Source organism: Myotis davidii, unplaced genomic scaffold, assembly GCF_000327345.1.
Source record: "Myotis davidii unplaced genomic scaffold, ASM32734v1 scaffold169, whole genome shotgun sequence".
Lineage (NCBI taxonomy): Eukaryota > Metazoa > Chordata > Mammalia > Chiroptera > Vespertilionidae > Myotis > Myotis davidii.
The window spans coordinates 2,532,186-2,554,306 of NW_006383005.1; the positions used below are offsets into that span (position 1 = coordinate 2,532,186).

Genomic DNA, 22,121 nt, shown 5'->3' on the forward strand with positions numbered 1-22,121 from the left:
GTAGGGAACTGTGTATGTGGCTGTGTGTCTGTCATCGTGGGAGGAGTTGTAGGGGCAGCTTGCATGGGGCATCGCATGTGTGATTGTCTATGTTGTTGGTTGCTGTGTGTTGCCAAGAAGGGCCACTGTAGGGGCCCGAGGAAAGGTTTCATTAATGTCTTAGCGAGGGAGTGGGCGTGGGGGGCAGAGGGTATGTAATGTTTGTGTGTGTCTGAGTGTGTTTGCAGCCTAGGTGACTGGCTTAGAGTCACTCTGTACAACCTAGGCTTGCTTGGGAAATAGATTAGAACCTGTGTGTTGATGTCTGAGGGTCATGAGTCTGTGTGGCGGCTGTTGGAGCAACTCTGGGTGGGAAAGAATGCAGCATCTAGGGCTGAGGGGTTCAAGGCTGTGTGTGTGTGTGTGTGTGTGTGTTCACGTGCGCATGCACACGCACCCGTGTGTGCATAAGGGGCAGGCAGTGTGCAGGTAGGATTGTCTATGCTGAGGGCTGTGTGTGGCCACAAACGTGACATTTTGGTGTGACATTAGGTGTGCACATTATCTATGCAGGGTGTGTCTCTATGTCTGGTGTGTGTGTTGAATTTAATTGGATGTGTGTCTGTGGTTAGGGAGGTGAGTGTGTGGGGGGGTGAGGTGCATGGTGGGAGTTTGAGTGTGTGTGTGGTGTGAAGTGTGGGGGTGTGAGCTCTGTGACTTTTCAGTGTGACGTGTGGATTGTGTGATCTTTTCTCCCTGTGAGCTGTTTATGTGCGTGGTGAGGCGTATATGAGGGGTATCAAGGAAGTTAAGGGGTGTGTGGGGGTGTTGTGGGCTGTGGAATGTACTGCAGGGGGTAAGAGAGTGTGTGCCTAAGGTATGTGGGGTGAGGAGCGAGGTATGCAGTGTTTGGGGTGTGCGGAATCCAGCAGGTGTCCCATAAATGTTTGTGGAGTGACATGTGCGCAGGGAGGGCTTGGCTGCCATCCTGTCCTTGCTTTCCTCCCGATTAGGTCCCCAGAGATGCCCAGTGACGTTCTCTCATGGCCCCCTCAGGCCAAGCTGCGTCCACCCTTTGCCCTTCATCCTCCTCGCTTTGACCAAGGCCTTTGTCTTGGGTTTCCGGCTGAGCAAGCTCTGGACAGGCCGGCGGCGGGCGATGTCGTGGCCCGGGAGCCTTTGTTCTTTTCCTCTTAGCCTGTCTCGTGTTTGGGCCGGGATTTGGAGGGTGGGGAGAGGATGCACGTGTCGCAGGGTCACTGTGTTTACTACCACCTCACAGTGCTCCGCAGAGAGCAGGGACCCGGCCGGGCAATGACGCCTGGGCGGGAACCCGGATGACACGTCCTTGGCTCAAGAGCATCTCGGGCGAGTTGGGCGAGTTGGAGTTGGGCGAGTTTGCCAACCAGGAGGTCTTCGTCCCCTGGGTGGCCCAGGGCTCTTCCTGGCTCCCATCACCTCCAAGGTGCTGAGCAGCAAGGGCCCCCTTCTGCTGGCCTGTCCTCTTCCCTTCTTTGTGTGGCACCCAGGGAGGGCCCTGGGCTGGGAGACAACCAGGTAGACCTTAGTCTATCTCCACCTTTGTTGACCCTACACCTGATGGGGAGAGTAGTCCCTGTCCCCACAGAGACCCTTCTCTGAAAAAGGAGGCCTGGTCAGACCTTTGGGGACCCTCTAGTCTAATGGGGGAGATCCTGTCAGTAGGAAGAGGCAGGTCACCCCCGCCAGAGAAAACTGCGAAGAACATCACTGGGCAGCCTGCCAACAGGTATTGGAGAGCATGGAAGGACAGGACCTACGGTCGGAAGGCACAGAGACTGTCAGAGTTAGTCAGGGGAAGGGGCTGGGGGCCAGTGCCTCAGCCTCACATTCCAGAAGTTTCTCTGAAGTGAGTGGACTTGAGCTGGGCCTTGAAGACGGTGTTGGGTGAACAGAGAAATGTGGTTGAGGCTGAGGAAGATTCTGGCCCAACTAGAAAAAGGGATCTTGAAGGCCGTGGGCCCTTCCCGAACAATACTGTATGGCTTTGGACGGCCATCCTGGGCCTCCAGCCTTCTCAAGTTTTCACATCCAAGCTTTTTGTCAACCCCCCCCCCCCCATTGTCTTTTGTCTGAATCATCATCATCATTGTCATCGTCATATTTTAGGTAGCTCTTTCCAAATTCCAAGCTCCTTTCATCACCTTCTCATTTAACAGACTCACTCATTCAGTTGTCTAAAAGCATTTCTTGAGCACCTGCTATGCACCAGGCAGACGCAGTTTTAAGTGCTAAACTCATAGCAGTGACCAAGTAGGCCTCACAGGGCTCCCACCTTCTATGTCTGAGAAACTCTGTCTTCCTGGCCCAGCCACACTGTCAGCCCCCAGGGCCTGGGCAGATGGCCCTTCCGTCTGTGTATCCCCCAACCTTTTGTGCACCTGGTTCCATGAGGCTCCCTCTTCAGATGCTGGGTCTGGACTGCCCATCCCATGCCTTCTGAGCGGGGCTTGCCATAGTCCAGATGCTCATGTCAGTCATCAGATGTTGTAACCCTCTGTAGGGTCAGCGGCCCTATTGCCATCTAGGGAAACTGAGGCCCAAGTGGAGGGCAGGGGACTTTAGGCAGCCTCCTCTTGAGCATTACCAGAGGCCAAGAGGAGTTAGGTGACTTGCCCAGTTTCACAGCAAGGTGGCAGAGCCAGGCCCAGAATAGAGCTCTCCTGGCTGTCAGGCTGGGCTCTGGCCCCAGCACCATGCTGCTCCCTGGCTGGCCTCCGTGATGCCTATGGTGGGTAAATGATTATTAATGACCCCTCTGGCTAGGAGACAGGAAATGTTTCCCAGCCACAGCTGGGGACCTGCTCCCTGCCAGCCCCAGCCATCCATACCTGCCCTGGCCATGGTGTTGGCATTGATGCTATCTCCATTCGCCTTAGCCTTCTTCACTCCTGATCATCCACCTCCCTCTTCTCTCAGGGATAAAGGACAGACAGGGACAGAGTGTCCTCTTCTTTCTCCACTTTCTCCAACCTGATCCATCTCCATTTTTTTCCCTGCCACAAAACAGCCAGAAGCAGCTCCTCCTCCAGGAAGCCTTCCTTGAATGCACTGCCAGCCCCTCCAGCGTCTTATCCTGGGTCCTGGCCACTGAATCTCCTGGTTCTCTCTGGTGGTTTGTTCTGATGCTCCCCCAAGGGCTGGGCTGGGGACTTCCTGTGTCCTGTCCTCAATTTCTGTCGTCGAACTGACACGGAGGATCCTCCCAGATGTTTCCTCCAGGAAGTCCCCAGCCCAGCCCAGGGACTCTCTCTTCCTCTGAGCACCCAGCCCTGCCTGTCCGCGATTCATGCTGTGTACTTCCAGGTCTTCATAGGTAGACATTAAGTGAGTACCTACTACGTGCCCAACAGAGAGGATAGGTAGAGATGAGCACAGTGTGGGCCCTAACGTTCTGCCACACATTACCCCAAGTCTGAGTAACCACGCATCTGCCCCATATCAGGTAGATAGACCCAGGTACCTGGCTGACGGTGGGCAGCTGATGGGATGCAGGAGGGGGCGCGGACACATATTGGTGCTGGTAGATCGTGTGGTGAGGGCACTGCTGGAGAGAAACTAGGGGGCCATGGTGGGACAGAGCCAGGCCCCTAATTCAGCCCAGTGAGAAGGAGGGGCAAGTTGGGGATTTTCCAGGAGGAAACATATGTAAACTGGGAGCTAAGGGAGAGCCAGGAGAAAGTTCTGGGCAGAGAGAAGGAGAGAACGGTAAATGTGAAGGCTTGCTGGTGGCAGACAGAGAAAGGAAAGTGTGGCTCCGCAGTTCTGTGGAGCAGGATCCTGGGCTTCTGGGGAGGCTGAGTATGTGGGATGGGGGATGAGGAAGTGGTGAAGCATCAAGAGAGGAGGAAGCTGGTGAGGCCGGCAGGGAACAGATTGTGCAGGGCTTATAAGGCATGTCAAGGAATTTGGACTTTCCCGAGAAGGATCCGGGCAGTGGGGGAAGAGTCCAGCGCAGGGCAGGGATGGCTCAGCCCTGTGCGTTGGGGAGCCCTGGGTGGAGAGAGCCCGCACTGAAGGAGTGAGGGGGGAGGTGGGGCTGCCTGTGTGGGTACGGCATAGTGTGGTCCACACAAGGGATGAGGAGGCTGAGACAGGGAAATGTCAAGGATAGAGGGTGGGGGGGGGTGTCAGGGGTGGAAGAGGGAGTTGGTCAGCTGTAGAGATGAAGGGCAAGAGAGAATGCTGCCCCTGGTATTTGGATGAGGAAGGACAGGGATTGAGGGCAGATGCCTGGGCCTGCGTCAGGGCCCTCTAAGGACCAGAAGGTCTCAGGAAGGCCTCCCATGTCAGCAGCTTTGAGGCTAAATGGAGCCAGGAGACCCAGCCCATGCTTGGGCTGCTGCATCCTCCCCTGTCGCGTGGGGACTCGGATCTGCCCTGGGCAAAGAGTGTTCAGAATGCAAAAACTAAAACAACCTGTGAAATGCAATACTTAATAAAATTCAGATCCAAGAACGTATGCATACATTCCCAAACGAGTTAAAATGTAAATTTATGAAAATGCTAAGCAGCCGTGATGGCTCTAATATCACTCGTAAGCCTCCTGCTCTCCCTCCACTCTGGATCTGGTCCCCTAGAAGCTGCCGCCTCTCCTGTGGCTGGACCCTGGGGGTCCAGGACCTTCTGGTCTTGTGTTCAGAGCGCCTCCTCAGAGAGCCTGCCCTCTGGCTGGTGTTTCCCTGTCCTCCGCCCTGAGGGAGTTGGCCCCTTGAGCTCCCCCATCTATGGTTGCCTTTATTTGGGGGGCCAGAGTTAGGGAGAGGGGAAGAGCAAAAGGAGTTGCAGGCGTTGAAGGTGACTTTCCGACAAGTTTTGCAGTTGCCAGAACCAAAATATTGCAGGCTCAGAGCTGGGCCCTGCTTGGCTCCCACTCTGATAATCTTGCGCTAGGCCGTTTTCTGGGCTGCATCTTCTCATCTGTAACAGGAGGAAGTTGGGGTCAATATCTCCAGGGAGCTTATGAGCTCTAGGGATGGATGACAGACTCGAGCATTGTCGGTCTCTGGGGTTCCAGCCGTCCATGACTCTCAGCTCCCTGTCAGGGCTGTGCGTAGGCGAGGTTGTGCGGTTCCGACATTCTGTGACTTTAAGATTTTGAGGCTCCGGGAGCCGAAGATGCAGACATTCCGTGAATCCAAGATTCTAGGATTTGATGATGTGATGATTCAATGATTCTAAATGGGGCTGCTGGGAAGAGCTGCAGCCACCTGCCTTGTTCATGCCGATGTTCAGTTATTAAAACAGAGCAAGAAGCGATGGAGATGGTAGCTTGGGGTGGCAGGTCCCCGGGGGGGACGGGACTGAGCTTGGGTTAGGTGGGGAATGAGACCGCCTAGACCTGGGTCACACAGGCTTTCTCTGGCCCTAACAGAACTGGTGTGTGTGCTCGTGTGAGATCTGCCACTCCCTAAGCCTGCAGGGTGAGAGGTCATTTCCTTCAGCCCTGCCTCCATTCCTCAACATTTCAGATTATGGCAGAGAGAGACGTGCCCTTGCCTCCCAGCCCCTAAAGTCTCTGGGCAGAAATGTCAACAGGAGGAAGGAGAGCTGGGCTCGCCCCCCTCCCCCCGGCAGCCTGGCCTGAGGGGGAAAACAGGACATGAACGCTTCCTGGACACAGACACGGAAACACGCCAACCCCTGCCCGCGAGGGCCTTAAGTGTACGGGCCTCCGACTAGGGTAGAGGCCAGAGCAGCCAGAGGGGCAGTGAGGCATTGGCACCCCTGGAGTGCAGGCCGAGGAGGGAGAAGCCTGCTTGTGCCCTGGGGGTGGTTGTGGAGGGGCCTGAGGAAGGGGGGGTCTGGGGCCAGGATGCCTGGAGAGCGGATGACTGATGGGTACTCCCCTGTGGCGAGCACAAGTCTGGCCCATTTGTCCAGCGGTTTGCTGCCTCTTGGGTTGTGCACATGCCTCAGTACACACACCCCATTCAGGCAGGAGAGGAGGGTTCCAGCCCTCTAGAGAGCCAGCCTGGGGGTGGGGGGTGTCCTTCAGAAGCCCAGTACCACTGCCTGGTTTGCAGATCAGGTGACAGAGGCTGGGAGCAGCCCCAGGTCACACAGCACAGCAGGGCCTGAAACCCAGCTCTCTGATTCCCAGCCCTGGGCGTTCCCCCTTCCCCTTGGAGAGCAGGAGTGGAGGCAGGACTCAGGTTAGGGGGGCCAGTCCTTGTCTGTCACCCTCCATTTTTCTCCTCCCACAGACCAGAAGGCAGATGGGGTGGTGACAGCTGCTCCCTGTCATCCACAAGGCTCCATTGTCTTCCACCTCCTGTCTTGGCCCTGAGGATAGGGTCCCCAGCAGGGAGCCCCTCCTCAGCTGCCCAACCCATGGTGGGCCTCCCTGGGGTTGTCCTCTCTTCCCTCAGCCACTTCCTGCTGTCCCATTCCGCACTGCCATCTCTGCTGCCCTCGGGCTCTAGCCCCATCCTTGTAGACTCTATCTCTGGCTGTCCTTGTGAGTCAGCCTCTCTCAAAAGACAGACTTGGAAGGGCCCTAGGAGATCATCAAGCCCAACCTTTCCATTCTTCAGAGGAGGAAGGCAGCTCAGAGAGCGGAAGGTCCTCCAAGGGGAAGTTGCACAGCAGGTTGTGGCAGGGCCTGGGTCACGGAGGCACACTGCCCTTGGCGTCAGGCGTCTCGGTTTGAGGACTGTGTTATGACCAACCTGACAGACCTCTCTATTCAGCCCTGAGCTCCTCTTCCTTCCTCTTCTTTGCCCGTCACCATGCCTGCTGCCTGGCTGACCCCTATTTTGGGCTGACCCAGTCCTTGGGACACACCCCAGGGCTCAGGATTCCATAACTGGAATGTGTACCCATGCTCACATGGACACAAACCTTGGTGAAAATATGTCTCTAGTTAGGAGGTTGTCCTGGAACCTAGTGTTCTCTACCTTTCTGGCACCCACACCTCCTCCAGGAAGTCCCCCAGGACCTCTCTGCAGAAGGTCTTCCTCCCACTAGACCCTTTGTGACAACTGAGTTCTATGAGCCTAGGTTCCGCCTCTGTGGCCCCAAGGGCATGGCTGAGTCTCCCCCTGGCCCTGGAGCCCCTCCTTCAGTGTCCCCTCCTTCTGTTTCCAGGAGGGGCTCAGCTTCCTGTGGCTGGGTGGGGAGAGCCCTGAGGTCCCCAGAGGATGGTGGGACAATGGGGAGGTGGTGATAGATGAGACATTGCGTCTTCCCTAAGCAGGCTCCACCCTACCCAGACCTCCTGGCTGGTGTCTGGGGCACAGCCCTGGCCTGTGGGTCCCTTGAGACTAGGGTCTGACTCCACACCCCTGACCTCTCAATGCTGAGGTCAGAGAATGAGAACCCCTGTCCCTCAGCCAGGTCCCCAGGGTGCCAGCAGCATATTAGCAGGTGGTGTAGCCTCTGAGCCTGGAGCCTCTGAGCTGACCTGCTCTCACTGCAGGGATGGGCAGGAGGGGGATTATGGAGGAGCTGTGGATGCCTAGCTGAGGCTCCCGCATCCTGTCTACCTTCCCCAGGCGTGAAGTTGGAGACAAGGAACCAGAGGGTGAGGGGCATTGGGGAACCAAGTGCAGCTAGCTGCCCCTCTCAAGGACGGGGAGGGGCTGTCCAGGCAGCTCAGGGGGTGGATCACCAGAGGCCGTGTGGAAAAGTAGGCTCAGGCTGTGGACAAAAGGGATGGGCACTGGGGTCAGGCACTTATCTCAGCCCTCGTCATTTCCTCCGCCGGACATGACTGGGTTAGCAGGGTCATCGCACAGAGGGAAGGAACAGGCCGGAGCCAGTGCTACGGGAGCCAGGCCCTACAGTGGACGTGGACACGGGGGTCACCTTGTCGCATGCTCACCTGCAGTCAGTCCCCGGTAGAGGCCCAGCGCGTGGCCACAGTCATCTGGGAGATGGCCACATCTAGTCCATTGCTCTGCACACAGACACCCACCCCCCCCATCCCCGCACCATCATCCTGGGCAAGGCTCAGGCCCAGCTGCAAGCATGGCTGAGCGGGGGACCCCCCATGACACAGGGACATGTGGGACAACCAGACACCCTGCCACAGCCACACCACAAGCATCCACACACCAGGTGCAGCTACTGTTGCCCCTGTGACCCGTGGATGCCAGCAGTCCTGGGCAGGCATCCAGGGCCTGGGTGAGAAGCGGGGCGCCAGGAGGGAACCAGCCCCCCATACCAGACTGTGCCCTCCCCCAGCTTGCTGAGTGCCCGAGGCTGTTTATTTCCTAGCAGGGATGGGTGTCTCATCCTCTCTCCCCCTCCCTGTCCCCACCACACGCTTCCAAAGCTGCCAAATCAAATCAGCCCCTGCGCCCGCGCCAGGCTGGCATGGCGGCCAGCAGCTGACGGGAACGAAGCCAGGCTCGGAATATCCCGCCGCCTGTGCCCGCCCCATGCCTGGGTGTGCTTGCTGGGTGGGGGTGGGGAGGGGCAGCCGGCCCACGGGCAGTGCCTCCCAGAGAGGCTGGGGTTTCTGGATGCCACCTGGCTGGTGGCGTCCTGGGGATCAGGTGAGCAGTCCCAGGTGTCCACCAGCATTCGGGGAGCTGTGCGAGTGGTGCTGAGGGGAGGCAGGGTGGGGGGTCCATTTGGAGCCCGGACAGCTGGGCGCCAGGCTGGGGTTGGAGACTCACACACATGATCATATACATTTAGGATTCACAGAAACCCGAGCTGGGGGCCCAACCCAGTGAACTATGTGAGCTGGACACTACAAATCCCATGTTATAGATGGGGAATCTGAGGCTTAGAGAGAGCTGGTGAAGTTCCCTGGAGAGAAGCAGAAATGGAGGGGGCCTGGGAATGGGTAAGAGTGTGGTGGATTCCTTTCTGAGGGCGCCTGGCTGCAAGAAAGAGCGGGCCCTGTTCTCAGAGTTGAGGGGCAGAGAACACGCCAGAGCTAGGGTGAAGCCAGGAGCGGGAGGGGAGTGTGGGGAGAGAGCAGGGTGCAATCAGGCTCGGCTCCCTGGACGCGGCTACCTGTGGACGAGAAGCCGGGTCTGCAGGGACCGGATGGGGGACCAGGCTGGGGAGAAGGGGAGAAGGACTGGCACACCTGAGCCCCTGGCCTTCTTGTCTCTGCAGCCAACCGGGACCTCCTTGCACAGCAGCCAGTGCCCCCAGGAAGTAGAGACGCCCGACTGGAGGTGAGAGCTCAGCAGAGGGAGGAATGGGTGGGCTCGAGGGGGCAGGGGCACAGGCTGGGATCAGTCTGAGCATTGCCCTCGGCCCTGGGAGAACTGGGAGGCTGGAGCCGAACCCAAGCCCCTCTCCTTCCAGCCTAGGGTCACCCCACACCAAGACCACCAACCCCACCCTATTCGTGCCTGGTGAGTCCCTCCCACTGAAGATTGGCCCTCCTCCCAGATCACCTGGGAGCCATTTCAGACTCCTCCCCCACCCTCCCCATCCTCATCCAACAGTTCCTGGTGGATTCTCTGCCCCGAGTGTTGTGTGAGTTTCACTCCTCCTCTCCATTCTGCTGCCTGCCCCAGCCCCCAGCTCGTCACCTTGCCCCTGGACAGCTCACTCCTGTCTGCCTTTGGTTGTCCCCATCCTCCGTGTCACAGCCAGAAGGATCTTTCTAACACACAAACCTGAGCTTGTCACTTTTCTGCTAAAAAATTCTCCATGTTACCCACCGCCTGCTTCCTCTGCAGCCACAGCCAGGCCACAGCTCTCCCTTCATGCATCCCCGCCTCCCAGAACCACTCCTGCTGGCCCCTTCCTGCCTCAGCTTCCCAAATCCTTCTGGGCTCAGCTCTAGCCTCCCCTCCTCCGAGAAGCCCTCCAGGCCTGCACTCCCTCCTCCGAGCTCTCCTGTCCAGGCAGTCAGGTCCTGGGGCATTCTGCTCTCTGTGCCGTTAGCGCCCCCTGTTCTCCATCACGTGACTCTGTATGTCTTCCCCTCTGAACTGTGAGCTCCTTGAGCCGGGGGACTGTGCTTTTTCTCACTTCCGAATCTCAGGGATGGCATTTGCTTTGAACTGAGGGCTGCCATCCCAGCCCCGGACCGTGCCTTTGGGTGCCTCTTCGGAATCTTCAGTGCTCAGAGGGGCCTGGAGCGACAGATGTGGGGTGGCCTGGGGACGGTGAAGATGGGCATGGAGGAGGGGTGTGTGTAAAAAGGGCCAAGCAGCAAGGGCAGCAGGTGCCCACGCTTGTGCCCGGTCCTGGTGAGAGGAAGGGGAGGCTGCTGCTGGATCAGCCCCCGCCCTGTGCCCGGAGCTTTAGACACATTTCCCTGTTTAACCTCACAGCTGCCCTCTGAGGCAGAGGCTGCTGTTCTCCTTTCGTATTCGTATTCGGGGAGCTGAGGCCTATGGGGTCACATAGTGAGTGAGTCGGGCAGGACTGTGAGTGGAGCCCAGATGTGTCTCCTGCCCAACCTCGCTCTCTCCCTGCCCTCGGTAAGCCCGGGAAAGAAGACACCCAGACAGGGCCTGGGGCACAGGGGGTCAGCATGGCTCCCTGCTGGGACATGGGGCCAAGCCCTGAGAATGCCCCTACAGCTGGGAGCTGGGGAAGGGGGTGGAGAGTCATTATTAATTTATTTATGGCCATGGCATTTCCCGTGGGGTGGGGCTCCCCCCCGAGAGCTGGGACAGATGGCGTTCCTGGGAGCCCGCAGTGTCTCAGCAGCCGCTGCCACCCGCCAGGAGAGACTGTATTTGTCATCCTCCCAGGAAGCCATGAAGGAAGAGGGCTTTGGAGAAGCTGGGACCTTCCTGGGCAAAGGGCCCTGAGAGAGGGAGCCGGGCCCAGGCTCCCTGTCTATCCTTTGCCTGAGCCCTTGGCCCTGCTCCTGGCAAGTTCACGTTCTGCCCTCCTCCCAACCCCGCCAAGCTTCACCCTTGCCATGGGGCCTCTCTGGGTCATCCCCATTAGGTCTCTTTTTCTCTGTTCTCTCCCCACCTTTCCTTTGTCTGGATCCTGCTGCCCCTCCTAAGACCAAAGATCTTAGTCTATAAGGCCCTCAGCTCTCAGCTCTCCTGCCCCTCCGCCCCCCAATCCCTAACCCACACCCACCCAGAAGATGGCGGGTATCTGCCTGACCTCTTGGCAGAGCCTACTCTATTTCTGGGTGCGGTTAGCACCCCATCCTGAGTGCCCAGGCCCATGCTCAACCCTGCTGGGAGAGATAGGTTGCCACCCTTGGCATAGAAAGGACAGGACTGGAGAGAGTAGGGACCCTAAGGAGCTGCCCAGACTATAGGGACAGCTGGAGGGAAAGGGGGAAGAGGCATGGGGAGACGATGAGGAGCCCTCCAGTCACAGTGGCGGCTGGAGAGACAAGATGGCCGTATCTAGAGAACAGTCTATGGCAGGGGTCTTCAAACTACGGCCCGTGGGCCACATGCGGCCCCCCACAAAACATTTATCCGGCCCACCGGGTGTTTTTGCTGCTGCTGTGTGCATAGGAATTTATTTGTTCATAGTTTTTTTTTAAACTATAGTCCGGCCCTCCAACGGTCTGAGGGACAGTGAACTGGCCTCCAGTTTAAAAAGTTTGAGGACCCCTGGTATAGGGTCAGGTGGGCATGAGTTCAAGTTCACCACTTCCTAGGTGTGTGAACTTGGGCCAGTCCCTTTACCTGCCTGAGTACCCGTTTCCTCACCTGTCAAGCGGATAAGAAGCTCCATCATTGTTGGACATAATCACCTATTAGACATAATGAAGAGCTGCTGGGAGAAGTCAAGGGCAGAGGTGTGATGTGCCTGCCCACAGCAGGTCCTCAAGAGTGAGCACCTTGGAGCCAGGACTAGGCTGTGAACTGTGAGACGGGGTGCACTGCAGGGCTGAGCTGGGGTTCATGAAGGTTCTGTGGGCACCGCACGTTCCCCTGGCACTGGCAGCATGACAGCCAGGAGAGCAGGGCAGCCAGCACTATCCCCACCTACCAGGGTGTGTTTGCTCAGCACACCCTCTGGATGGCTCCCTGGCTCCTGTGCCAGCTGGCCAGGCTAGGGGAGGGCTCTCTGGGTTCAGCCTGAGTCCTCCTCTGGGACCAGGGTCACACTCCCTCTGGATGTCAGGGCTGAGGCTGCTCACGTAGTGAACGGAGCACACTGGGTCTCTGCCCGCGGTGCTGACTCTCAGAGCCCAAACAGGGGCCTGGGAGCCCTATGGGGTGAGGGCCGGGGGAGAGGCAGACACAGGCCAGGGTGCAGGTCTCTACACTAAGCACCCAAATGCTCTGCCCAGCACTGGCTCCTCTACTGCTGCCCATGGATAAGTAAAGACCATACCCCTTGGCATGGCATTGCCAGCCCTGCCCTCTGGGCCCCTCATGTCCGCCCTTTACCCCTAGACATGGCAGTACTCACTCCTCTGGACATCAGCTCTTCCTGGCCTCCATGTCTTTACTCCTACTGATCCCTCTCTCTGGAGTGGTTTTTATTTTATTTATTTTTATTTGATTCTGTATTTATTTTCAACCAGTACTCCAGATAAGATGTCACCTCCTCTGTGAAGTCCTCTCAGATTGCTCTCTCCACACCAGATCAAGTCAGTCTCTCCTCTTTCCAGGTCACTCACAGCCCCCAAGCTTCTCTAAGCTTAGAGTCAGGTAACTCGTTACCCCGTGTGGTTACCTATCTTTCCCATGCAGTTACAAACACCTTCGTGTCGGAACCAAGGCTGCCTCCTTTGTCTCTCCTGGACCTACGTGGGGCCTGGCATAAACCTCGTATATAGTAGGTGCTCAATAAATGTTTCTTGATTGAATGAGGATGATTGTGAGGGGCTTGGAGTAGGTACAAGAAAGAGGCAGTTGTTGGGTTGATGGCAGTCTTGGAGACTTCCTGGTGGAGGAAGCCTTGGACCTTTGAAGGATGGCGAGGGTCAAGGCCATTGAGTGATGAGGCCAGAGGTCAGGTGGATAGTCAGAGAGTCCATGTGGTCAGCTGCTGACAGAACCAGCTGAGGGCCACAAGGACCAGCACAGGACTGGGGACAGCAGAGAGAGGAGCCTGGAACAAGGACTCAGACCGGGAAGGGGCTGCTAAGGCCTGGCTCGGTGCTGAGAACCAGCTCCAAAACCTCTCTGCCCTGGGTCCTGGACGAAGGACCACTTGGCCTCAGAGCCTGGGCTGAGGCTGAGGTTACCGATGGTGAGTGAGTGGGTCCAGCATGGTGAGGTGGTGATCGTAGGGCCAGGAGCCAGGGGTCGTGTAAGGTAGGAGTGCCAGGGGGTTGAGAAAGGCTTCCTGGGGGAAAGGTGCAGCTTGTACAAGGGCATGTAGCTGCCCTGCCAGGTCTCTCTGGGATGACGGTCACCATGCCAACGGAACCCACCCAGGTGACTCGGCTGGGGACATTGGATGAGGCTGGAAGGGCTGCTGAAGGCAGGCCTTTTCACGTCCATATTTAAAAGTTGTGAGTGCTTCCAACTGGCAGATGTGCCAGCCACCTCCTGAATTCCCCACATCAGGAGCAAGTGGCCTCCCTGATGCCCCGTGGTCCCAAGGGGGCTGCTGCCAACAACTTTGCATGGCATCTGGCAACCACAGGGGCTCTGAGGCCCTGCCATCTGTCTGTGCCCACCTGTTGGGCTGTACAGGCCTGGGGTGTGCAGGCACTTGGGCCCAGGAAGGCGGTCTCAGCTGCCACTCCAACTTGTCTCTCTGCCTGTCCATCTGTCTGTTCATACCCCTGATGAACTGAGGACAAGGCAGAGATGGGCAGACACGGGTCCTGCTGTCCTCTGCCTATCTGTGTGGCTCAGTGATTGAGCATCCATCTATGAACCAGGAGGTTACAGCTTGATTCCTGATCAGGGCACATATCCGGATTGCAGGCTGGATCCCAGTGTGGAGCATGCAGGAGGCAGCCAGTCAATGATTAATGATTCTCTCTCATCATTGATGTTTCTCTCTCTCTCTCTCTCTCTCTCTCTCTCTCTCTCTCTCTCTTCTCTCTGAAATCAATGATTATTTTTTTTAAGAGAAGGCTCCTCTGAAGAGGAGGCATCAAGCACTAGGGATTTACACCCAGAGAAGCCACAAGCTGAGACTGGGTGAGGCTGTGGCAGGCCAAGGCCCAGGGAGGTCTGGCCAGTTTCGGGCTTGGAATGAAGGCTCAGAGAGAGCGAGGGGCTGGCTCGGAGGCACACAGCAGGCCGGAGGCAGTGCTGGGCTAGATGCTTTGGGCTCAGGATGAGGTTCCTCTGCCTGACCCTTCCCCCACCACCCTGCCTGGCCCTTGGCTGTAAACACAGAGAGAACAAGTTCCGTTTCTCTGGAAATATTTATCTCGGGCCGTGTGGGGAGCGTGTGCTGGCCTCTGCATGTCCTTCCTGCGGGCTGACCTGGGGCAGGAGGTGAGGGGCTTGGCAGCTGTTGGGGGCAATCCGTGGGGCCCTGAAGGCAGGCAGGAAGGGCGTGCCCCGAGGCTCCTGCTGCCAGAACCGGAATGCTGGCCTGGAGGAGAGGAGTGCGCTGATAGGAGAGAAATTGATTTCTCTCCAAATCCCACAACGTAACCTCCTTTCTCGTGTTCCTATCTTCATCCTTGTCAGCCCTGCGCTTGGGGTTCCTGCTCTGAGCCTTTGCTCCCGTCTGGTGCCCCCACCTGGGATGTCTTTTCTTCTTCCTCTATTTCCAGCTCTCAGCTGGCTTCCTCTGGGAAGCCTTCCCTAACGCTCTAACCCCTTAACCCTTTGTCCTTCCCTGTCCACTGTCTGTCCCCCTCCTCTGGCTCCCAGCAGCTTCAGGCTGAGCCCCTAGACCAGCTAAGGTCCTGTCCCAAGCTAGTCAGACAATGTAGTCGGCTTCTTCCAAGCTGCCCACAGGTGCCCCTCCTGGGAAACCCAGGCCTGGGCGCTCTGGGCATGGGGCAGTGGGCTGAGACTGGGGGACTGGATGGGGGAAACCCCATGGGTCCAGCCAGAATGATGGGGCAGAGAGGCCCAGGGCTCCTGCTGGGCCAGCTCTGGGCTCGGGCTGTGTGTCCCAGGCTGGGCCAGGCTTGACGGGGGCCCTGACAACAGGAAATCCTTAGAGGAACAAGCAGTGGCTGAGGACTTTGAGCACAACAACAGGAAACAACCTTGACATGGGCAGCAGCTCTGGCAACTACCCTGTGGGGTTGGGGAGAGGGGAGCTGGTGGGACCAGAGTGATGTCAAGGTGACACTGATGGTGGGGCAGTGGGCGTTCTTCTGAGTGTGTGACGCGGAGCTTGTGCCATGTGATAGCAAATGTGACCTCCATCATGGGATACTGAGTGGAGAGTGGGTGAGTCATTGAGTGTGACACTGGGGGTGGACACTGAGTGGTAGTGATACCACGTGTAACACCACTTGTGGAAGACTGTGTGAGACAGTGGATGTGTCACCGAGTGTATGACATGGTGATACTGTGTGACTCTGTGTTGCTGAGTGATAGCAAGTGTGTGACCCTGAGGGTGTGACATCATGAGGATCAAATATGTAAACATGGATGAAGGACACTGTGCAATAGTAGGTGTGGTCCTGAGTTTGTGGTCCACGTGTCTGACACTGAATTGTGAAGCTGAGTGTGTGCCCCAAGCATAGGCTAGAGCAGTGATGGCGAACCTCTGACACGCGAACTCATTTTTTTGGTTGATTTTTCTTTGTTAAATGGCATTTAAATATATAAAATAAATATCAAAAATATAAGTCTTTGTTTTACTATGTTTGCAAATATCAAAACATTTCTATATTGTGACACGGCACCAGAGTTAAGTTAGGGTTTTTCAAAATGCTGACACGCCGAGCTCTGAAGGTTCGCCATCACTGGGCTAGAGTGAGGCTGTGTGCAGCCAGCCAAGGGTGTGACATAGTGTGGGATCAGGGCGTGTGGCAGTGTGTGTGATGGTTGTGATGATGATGATGTGAAATGTGAGCACGTGGCACTGTGTGTGACGCTGTCATGGGAAGACCCCGGTGAGTTCAGGCAGGGGGTGACACTTCAGTTTATGATTTTGAAGGATTGCTCAGGCTGCAGAGTGTGTGGGGGAGGAGTTGGAAGGGCTCAGAGGAGGTGGCCAGACAAGTTGGAGGCTATTGCAGCCCAGGCAGTGGAGCCTGGGCTAAGGGGAGGGGAGAGGAGTTGGAGAGAGATGGATGGACTCTGGAGATATTCGGAAGGTAGGAACGATAGAACTTGCTGATGAGCGAGAGGAAGAGCCAGAGGGAAAATGGAGGATGGCTCCCAGGTTTCTCACTTGAAGAACCAAGTGATGGGTGGAGGAGACGTTACTGAGATGGTGAAGACTGGGGGAGGGCCAGGATCAGTGAGACGGGAGAGAGCAAGGAGGCAGAAATGGAGAGTCCTGTTTTGGACATAAGTCAAACACGCAGGTGAAGATGTCCAGTGGGCGGCAGAGGCCAGGCGGGGGATATATTTGGGAGTTGGCAGCCATAGCTGGTTTATTAAACCATGGATCTGGCTGGGATGACCCAGGCAGAGGTGAGGACTGAGCCCTAAGCCCCGAACCCTGCCTACTCCAGCATCTAGAGGCCGGGAGGTATGAAGGAGTAGCAAAGAGACAGGGGAGGAGTGGCCAGGGAGGTGAAGGTGCGGTCAGGAGTAAGGAGGGGAGGGGTTCAAGGTGGGAGGATGCTGCTGCCCCGTGGTAAGGAGTGGATGGGGAGGCTGTGGGACTGGGCCGTGTGCACCAATCTGCCTGACAAGAACTGTCAGTGACAAGGTGGGGCCAGAAGCCAGTTGGCCTGGGCAGATGGTGAGGGCGAAGTGAAGACAGAGCGTAGTCAGCCCTTTGAAGTGTTGGGTGGTGAAGGGATGCAGAGAAGGGGGGTGGACGCTGGAAAGAGGTGTGAGGTCAAGGGAGAGTGAATTTTTTTTTTATTATGGATTATTTTAAACACAATAATAGAGGGAATAATACAATCAACTTGCCACATGCCCGTCACCCAAATCGAACAGTTATCAAGATTTGAGTACATTTAGTTCATCTATCCCTCCTTCCTCTTTCTTTCCTAAAGTACTTTATTTAAAATGTTTAAGTTGTGGTAAAATGTACATAACCTAAAAATTACTGTTGTAACCATTTCTAAGTGAATGGTTCAGTCGTGTTAAATGTGCTCAAATTGACGTGTAACCAGTTTCATCCTGCAAAACAAAATTTACCCCATTAAAAACTCCTCTCTCCCCACCGCTGGCCACCACCATTCTACTTCCTCAGACAGTATTTGTCCTTTTGTGACTGGCTTATTTCACTTTGCATAATGCCGTCAAAGTTCATCCATGTTGTCGCCTGTGTCAGAATTTCCTTCATTTTTGAGCCTTAATAATATTCTATTGTATATATGGGGTTGTCCCAAAAATGTATACACACTTTAACAGCTGATAACTCACTTAATATTCACTCCTTTTCAGGTTTAACTGAATTGAAATAATGGGTGAAGCCAAACTAAGCTTTGGACAAAGAAAATTTATCCTAAAGTGCCACTAGACTTCTTTTTTATGGGGACACATAAAAGATAAAGTTTACTGTACAAAACTGGCAATAGTTGATAAATTGAAGGCACACAAATAGAGAATGAAATGATGCTTGATGTTTGCGATCCCATTGCTTCGAGTCATCAGCAGTGCCTGGACGAGAACGGTCATCAGTTTGAAAGCAGGCATTGACCAAAAAAATTATTCATTTTTGTAGATTCTTTTAAATTTTGAAAATGAACTGGATGTGGATAAACACTGATTTTATAAGCATTCAAAGTGTGTACACACTTCTGGGACACCCTGTGTGCACCATATTCTGTTTATCTGTCCGTCCGTTGGTGAGCAGGGGGGTTGCTCCCGCCTTTGGGCTGTTGCGTATTATGCTGCTATGAACATAGATGTGCAAATGTCTCTTCAAGATTATGCTTTCAATTCTTTCAGATAGATATACCCAGAAGTGGAATTGCTGGATCCCAGGGTGATTTTATTTACAATGTTTGAGGAACACCATGCCGCGTCTGACAGCAGCGCTACCTGTTTACATTCCCATCAGCGGTGTGCCCACGGGGTTTCCGTTTCTCCACATCCTCGGCAGCACTTGTTATTTTCTGGTTTTTATTTTTGATGGCAGCCATCCTAATGGGTGTGGGGTGGCACCTCATAGTGGTTTTGATTTGCATTTCCCTAATGATTAGTGATGTTAGGCACTTTCCGCACGTGCTTCTCGGTCATTTGTATATATCTTCTTTAGAAAAATGTCCATGCAAGTCCTTGGCCCATTTTTAAACTGGGCTGTTTGTTTGTTTTATGGATGAGTTGTAGGGCTTTTAAAAAACGTATTCTGACTATTAACCCTGTCTCACATAAAAGGTTTGCAAATATTTTCTCCCACTTCATAGGTTGCTTTGCTGAAGTATTTTAAAGTAAATCCCAGACATCATGTCATTCCATCAAAGATGGATTTTATTAGGGTCAGAAGGTCCTGAATGACACTGAAATGTGACCGTGCAACTCAGAGCCAGCTCGGAACTGAGTGTTCGGTGCTGTGTGAGGGGACTCTGTGGGCTTTGGGACCCTGGTGTGTGACTGGATCGGGCACCCTGAGTGAGGGTGGGAGTGATGGTCTCGCTGTGTGAGTGTGACATGTGGACACTGTGGGGGACTATGGGACATGACACAGGAAGGTGACAGCAATCATGTCCCTGGGTGCCGTCCTGGGGGAATGAGTGGGACACAGAGTGGAACAGTGTATGGGAGTGTATGTGGATGTGCCGTAGGTGACGTGTGTGTGTGTGTGTGTGTGTGTGTGTGTGTGTGTGAGAGAGAGAGAGAGAGAGAGAGAGAGAGAGAGAGAGAGAGAGAGAGAGAGATCCATGTTGGACTAGCCCCAGCCGCAGCTGCTGACCATCAGGGCGAGGACAGACAGCACAGAGTGGACAAGGACAAATGCCTGGTGGGGACAGAAATGGTGCCTGGGTCCAAGCTGGAGCGAGGCCCCCTCCTTCCTCTGAACTCCCCGGGAAGGTCTCCTGGAGGCAGGACGGGAGCAGGTCAGTGGGAGGCCGTGGGTACCGGGGAACAGCAAGGGCGGGGGTGTCAGACAGCCCTGTCTGGCTCTGACAGTTAGCAATCGTTTTGTCTTTGAGCCTCAATTCCCTCAAGTGGAAAATGGGGCTGTTGGGAGGATTATATGAAATAGTGCTTTTAAATGAACAGCCCCCGGCACTAAGCACATGTTCAGTGGTCTCTTGAGGAGCACCGTTCCTCACATACCTCGGCCCAGGCACCCGGAGTGAGGGGAGCGAGTGGGTGTGCAGAGGGGTCACTGAATGACTGATACCGTATTCTCCTGTGCCCGCAACCCCTTTGTCCCTGCTCACACTGTCAGCACCTCCCCCCTCGCGCCCACACCCTCCCCTCCAGGCTCCTGCCGTCTTCACCGGCTGTCAGCCTCCAGCCCAGGCTCCTGCAGCCTCATTCAATTAGGCCGATGCAATTTACTGAAGAAAAAACCCATAATTTGGTTAATCACACCACTAGGGGATCTGGCCAGGCTGGGGAGGAGGGGGTGGGTCCTAACAGCTGAGGGCATAGGTCTCCACGTGCCTGTCTCTCAGGACCCCACCCACTCCCTTTGGACTCCATTTAGGAACCAACAGAGTTCAAAGCTTGGGTCTCCCCAGCTCCAACTACAGAGAGAGGTTTTGAAACAGCTGGGACTGGCCAGGGTCACTTGTGCCCTGGGAGGGTCCCTGGTCTTTCCTATGCCTCAATCTCCCCATCTGACAATGGACCAGGGGAGGAGGGGGTCTTGGAGCCTCCAGCCAGCCCAGCTGGACTTTGCAGCCCAGGTCTGCTCAGCCCCTCTCATGGCTTCAGGAAGGCCTTCGTTCTCTTGGGCTTTGGGGATGGAGGGAGTAGAGCATGGTTCGGAGGGGACGGGTGTCCTCAGAGACTCATCTGGAACAGGTCCACCCAGTGCCAGTGTCAGGGACCCTGTAGACCCGGGCTGCACACCTGGATGGGGCAGGAAGAATGGACTGCTGATTCTTGGTCACCTGAGGGCCGCTGCTTCTAACCTCGAAGGTTATACCTTGCACAGGGGTTCCCCAGAGGTGGGCGGCACTGACACCCAGCCCGCTTCCCCCACCACCAGTCCTCACCCCTGAGGGCTGCATTTGCCCAGGGGGTTGAGCTCACCTCTTTCTAACTTGCTCAGAGGTGGCCTAGTCCCCTGCTGGGAGCCAGCTTAGGCAGGACTAGTGTGGTTCCTGTCTTCTCAGCAGTGCTGGGAGAAGGCACCATTTTATAGATGAGGAAACTTAGCCCAAGAAGGTTAAAGACTCGTCCAGTGCCACGAAGGTGACGTGTGCAGAGGAAACGGGGGAACCTGGGGAAGGAGAACCAGACCCGCCATGTGCACTGATGCCAACACTCTAAGCCGTGCACTCAGTCACTTATTTGGAGTCAAAACCAGCCACAGGTACACACCCTCCCTCAGACAGCTACACACTCACAGGGCACACCCAGGCTCACATAGACACAGACACAGGCTGTGACAGTCACAGCACACGCAGGCGGCTCATGCACAGATGTGGACACAGGGGTGCTCACACATTTACACTCACACACATTCTCCTACAGAATCCCAGACCCACGTGCTTTCACACAGACATTCTCCTAGTGGCTCAAGGGACATAGTCTGCTTGATCACATGATGGCCCCAGGGACATGCTTTCTGGACGACTACTGGGCAGGCCACACATGTGCTTAAGTCTCCAGCAAAGCAGGAGCTCCCAGGGAGTGAGAGAAAAGGTCAGTTCTGATGGGTGCATCAGTTTCGATGAGAGCATCCGGAATTTGGCAATCAGAAGAAGTCATAGAAAATCGATTTTAATTTTCAGTTCCAAGACAAAACTTATACAAGGTCTGTGGGGGCATCATCATGGTTTTGGGCTGTGTTTCCGGTTTCTATAGGATTTGCACAGGTTCACAGGCACAACAATCACATGAGATCTCCTGGGCTCACGTGTTTACCCAGCCCTGAGGTGTGTGTGTGTGTGTGTGTGTGTGTGTGTGTGTGTGTGTGCGCCTGCTCCGTGGCTCCCGGATCCTGGGATGTGAGGAGAGAGTAGGGAGAAGTTCCAGAGACTCCGGATGTTTGTTCTCTGGCTTCCTGGGCCCTCCAAAGGCAAATAACTTTGGATGCCAGGCTACTTGCTGGGGTGGGGTGGGCGGGGTGGTGGGTTGTGTGATGAGTCTGCCCCTGCCTCTGAGCCCTGCTGATGGGGACCCCGCACAACGATGCAGCAAGACCGAGGTCCATGGCCAGCTCGGTGGGCTCGCAGGCCCCTCCCTTCCCCTCTCTGTGGCTCATTGCCCATCTAGAGAATGGGGGCAAGGAGGTGGTGGGACTGGATGGGCTCTCTTCTGGAGTCTGAAATTGAGAGAGACTCCAGGCCTAGGGTGCAGAAGAGAAAACCCAAGCTGGGGTGGGGAGCGGGTGGGGCCAGTAGGATCCAGATTTCAGGGCAGGGTGCAGGGCCCCAGACAGGTTCTTTCTAGCATATCCCCTTCCCTGGGCCTCAGTGCTACCCTCTGCTCAGTGCCAGAGGCTCAGCCCTTGCTGATCTGCCCAGGAACAGTGCAGGTGGGCGAACGCTGGAGGGCAGGACCAGGGGAGCAGAATAGCACAGCAGGGACCAGGTACTGGAGCAGGTGGACTCGGGACAGTCCTGGAAGGACAGGAGGGAGAAGAGAGGACATCCCAGTGCAGGAGATGGACATGGAGGGGCCCAGGCCTGGAGGTGGGAGGGGCGAGGAGGTTCGGGACTAAGGCTGGAGAGATGGGAAGAGGCTCCAGCTCGGGAGCCTGGATCGCGGAGTCACGGGAACAGCAGTAGTCCTGTCCAGGTGCTTAGAGCTTTACAAACAGCTCCCAGCAAAGCCTGGGCACTGAGGGCCTGCCCTGGGTGCAGGCGCATGGCATTCTTATACAAGGGAGGGACAGTCAGACCGACATTGGATTGCAGGTAGGGATGGGGGGCAACTCATAGAGGTTTCACTCTGGGGGACATCGTGGATGGGAGCCCAGAGGCAGGGGCATGCCTGAGATGAACCCTGCCCCCAGATTCCTCACGCCAACCCCCAATACAGAGGGCTATTCTTTTTTTTTTTTTTTTT

At 55.8% G+C, this 22,121-nt stretch overlaps 1 protein-coding gene across 1 annotated transcript in view; it reads left to right on the forward strand.

The window, feature by feature from the left end:
• PDE2A (phosphodiesterase 2A) overlaps window positions 1-22,121 on the forward strand; it is a 70,781-nt gene that overhangs the window by 2,141 nt on the left and 46,519 nt on the right. The window contains exon 3 of the mRNA XM_015557478.1: window positions 9,094-9,155. Coding sequence (XP_015412964.1) covers window positions 9,094-9,155 — 62 coding nt within the window. The remainder of the gene's footprint in view (window positions 1-9,093; window positions 9,156-22,121) is intronic.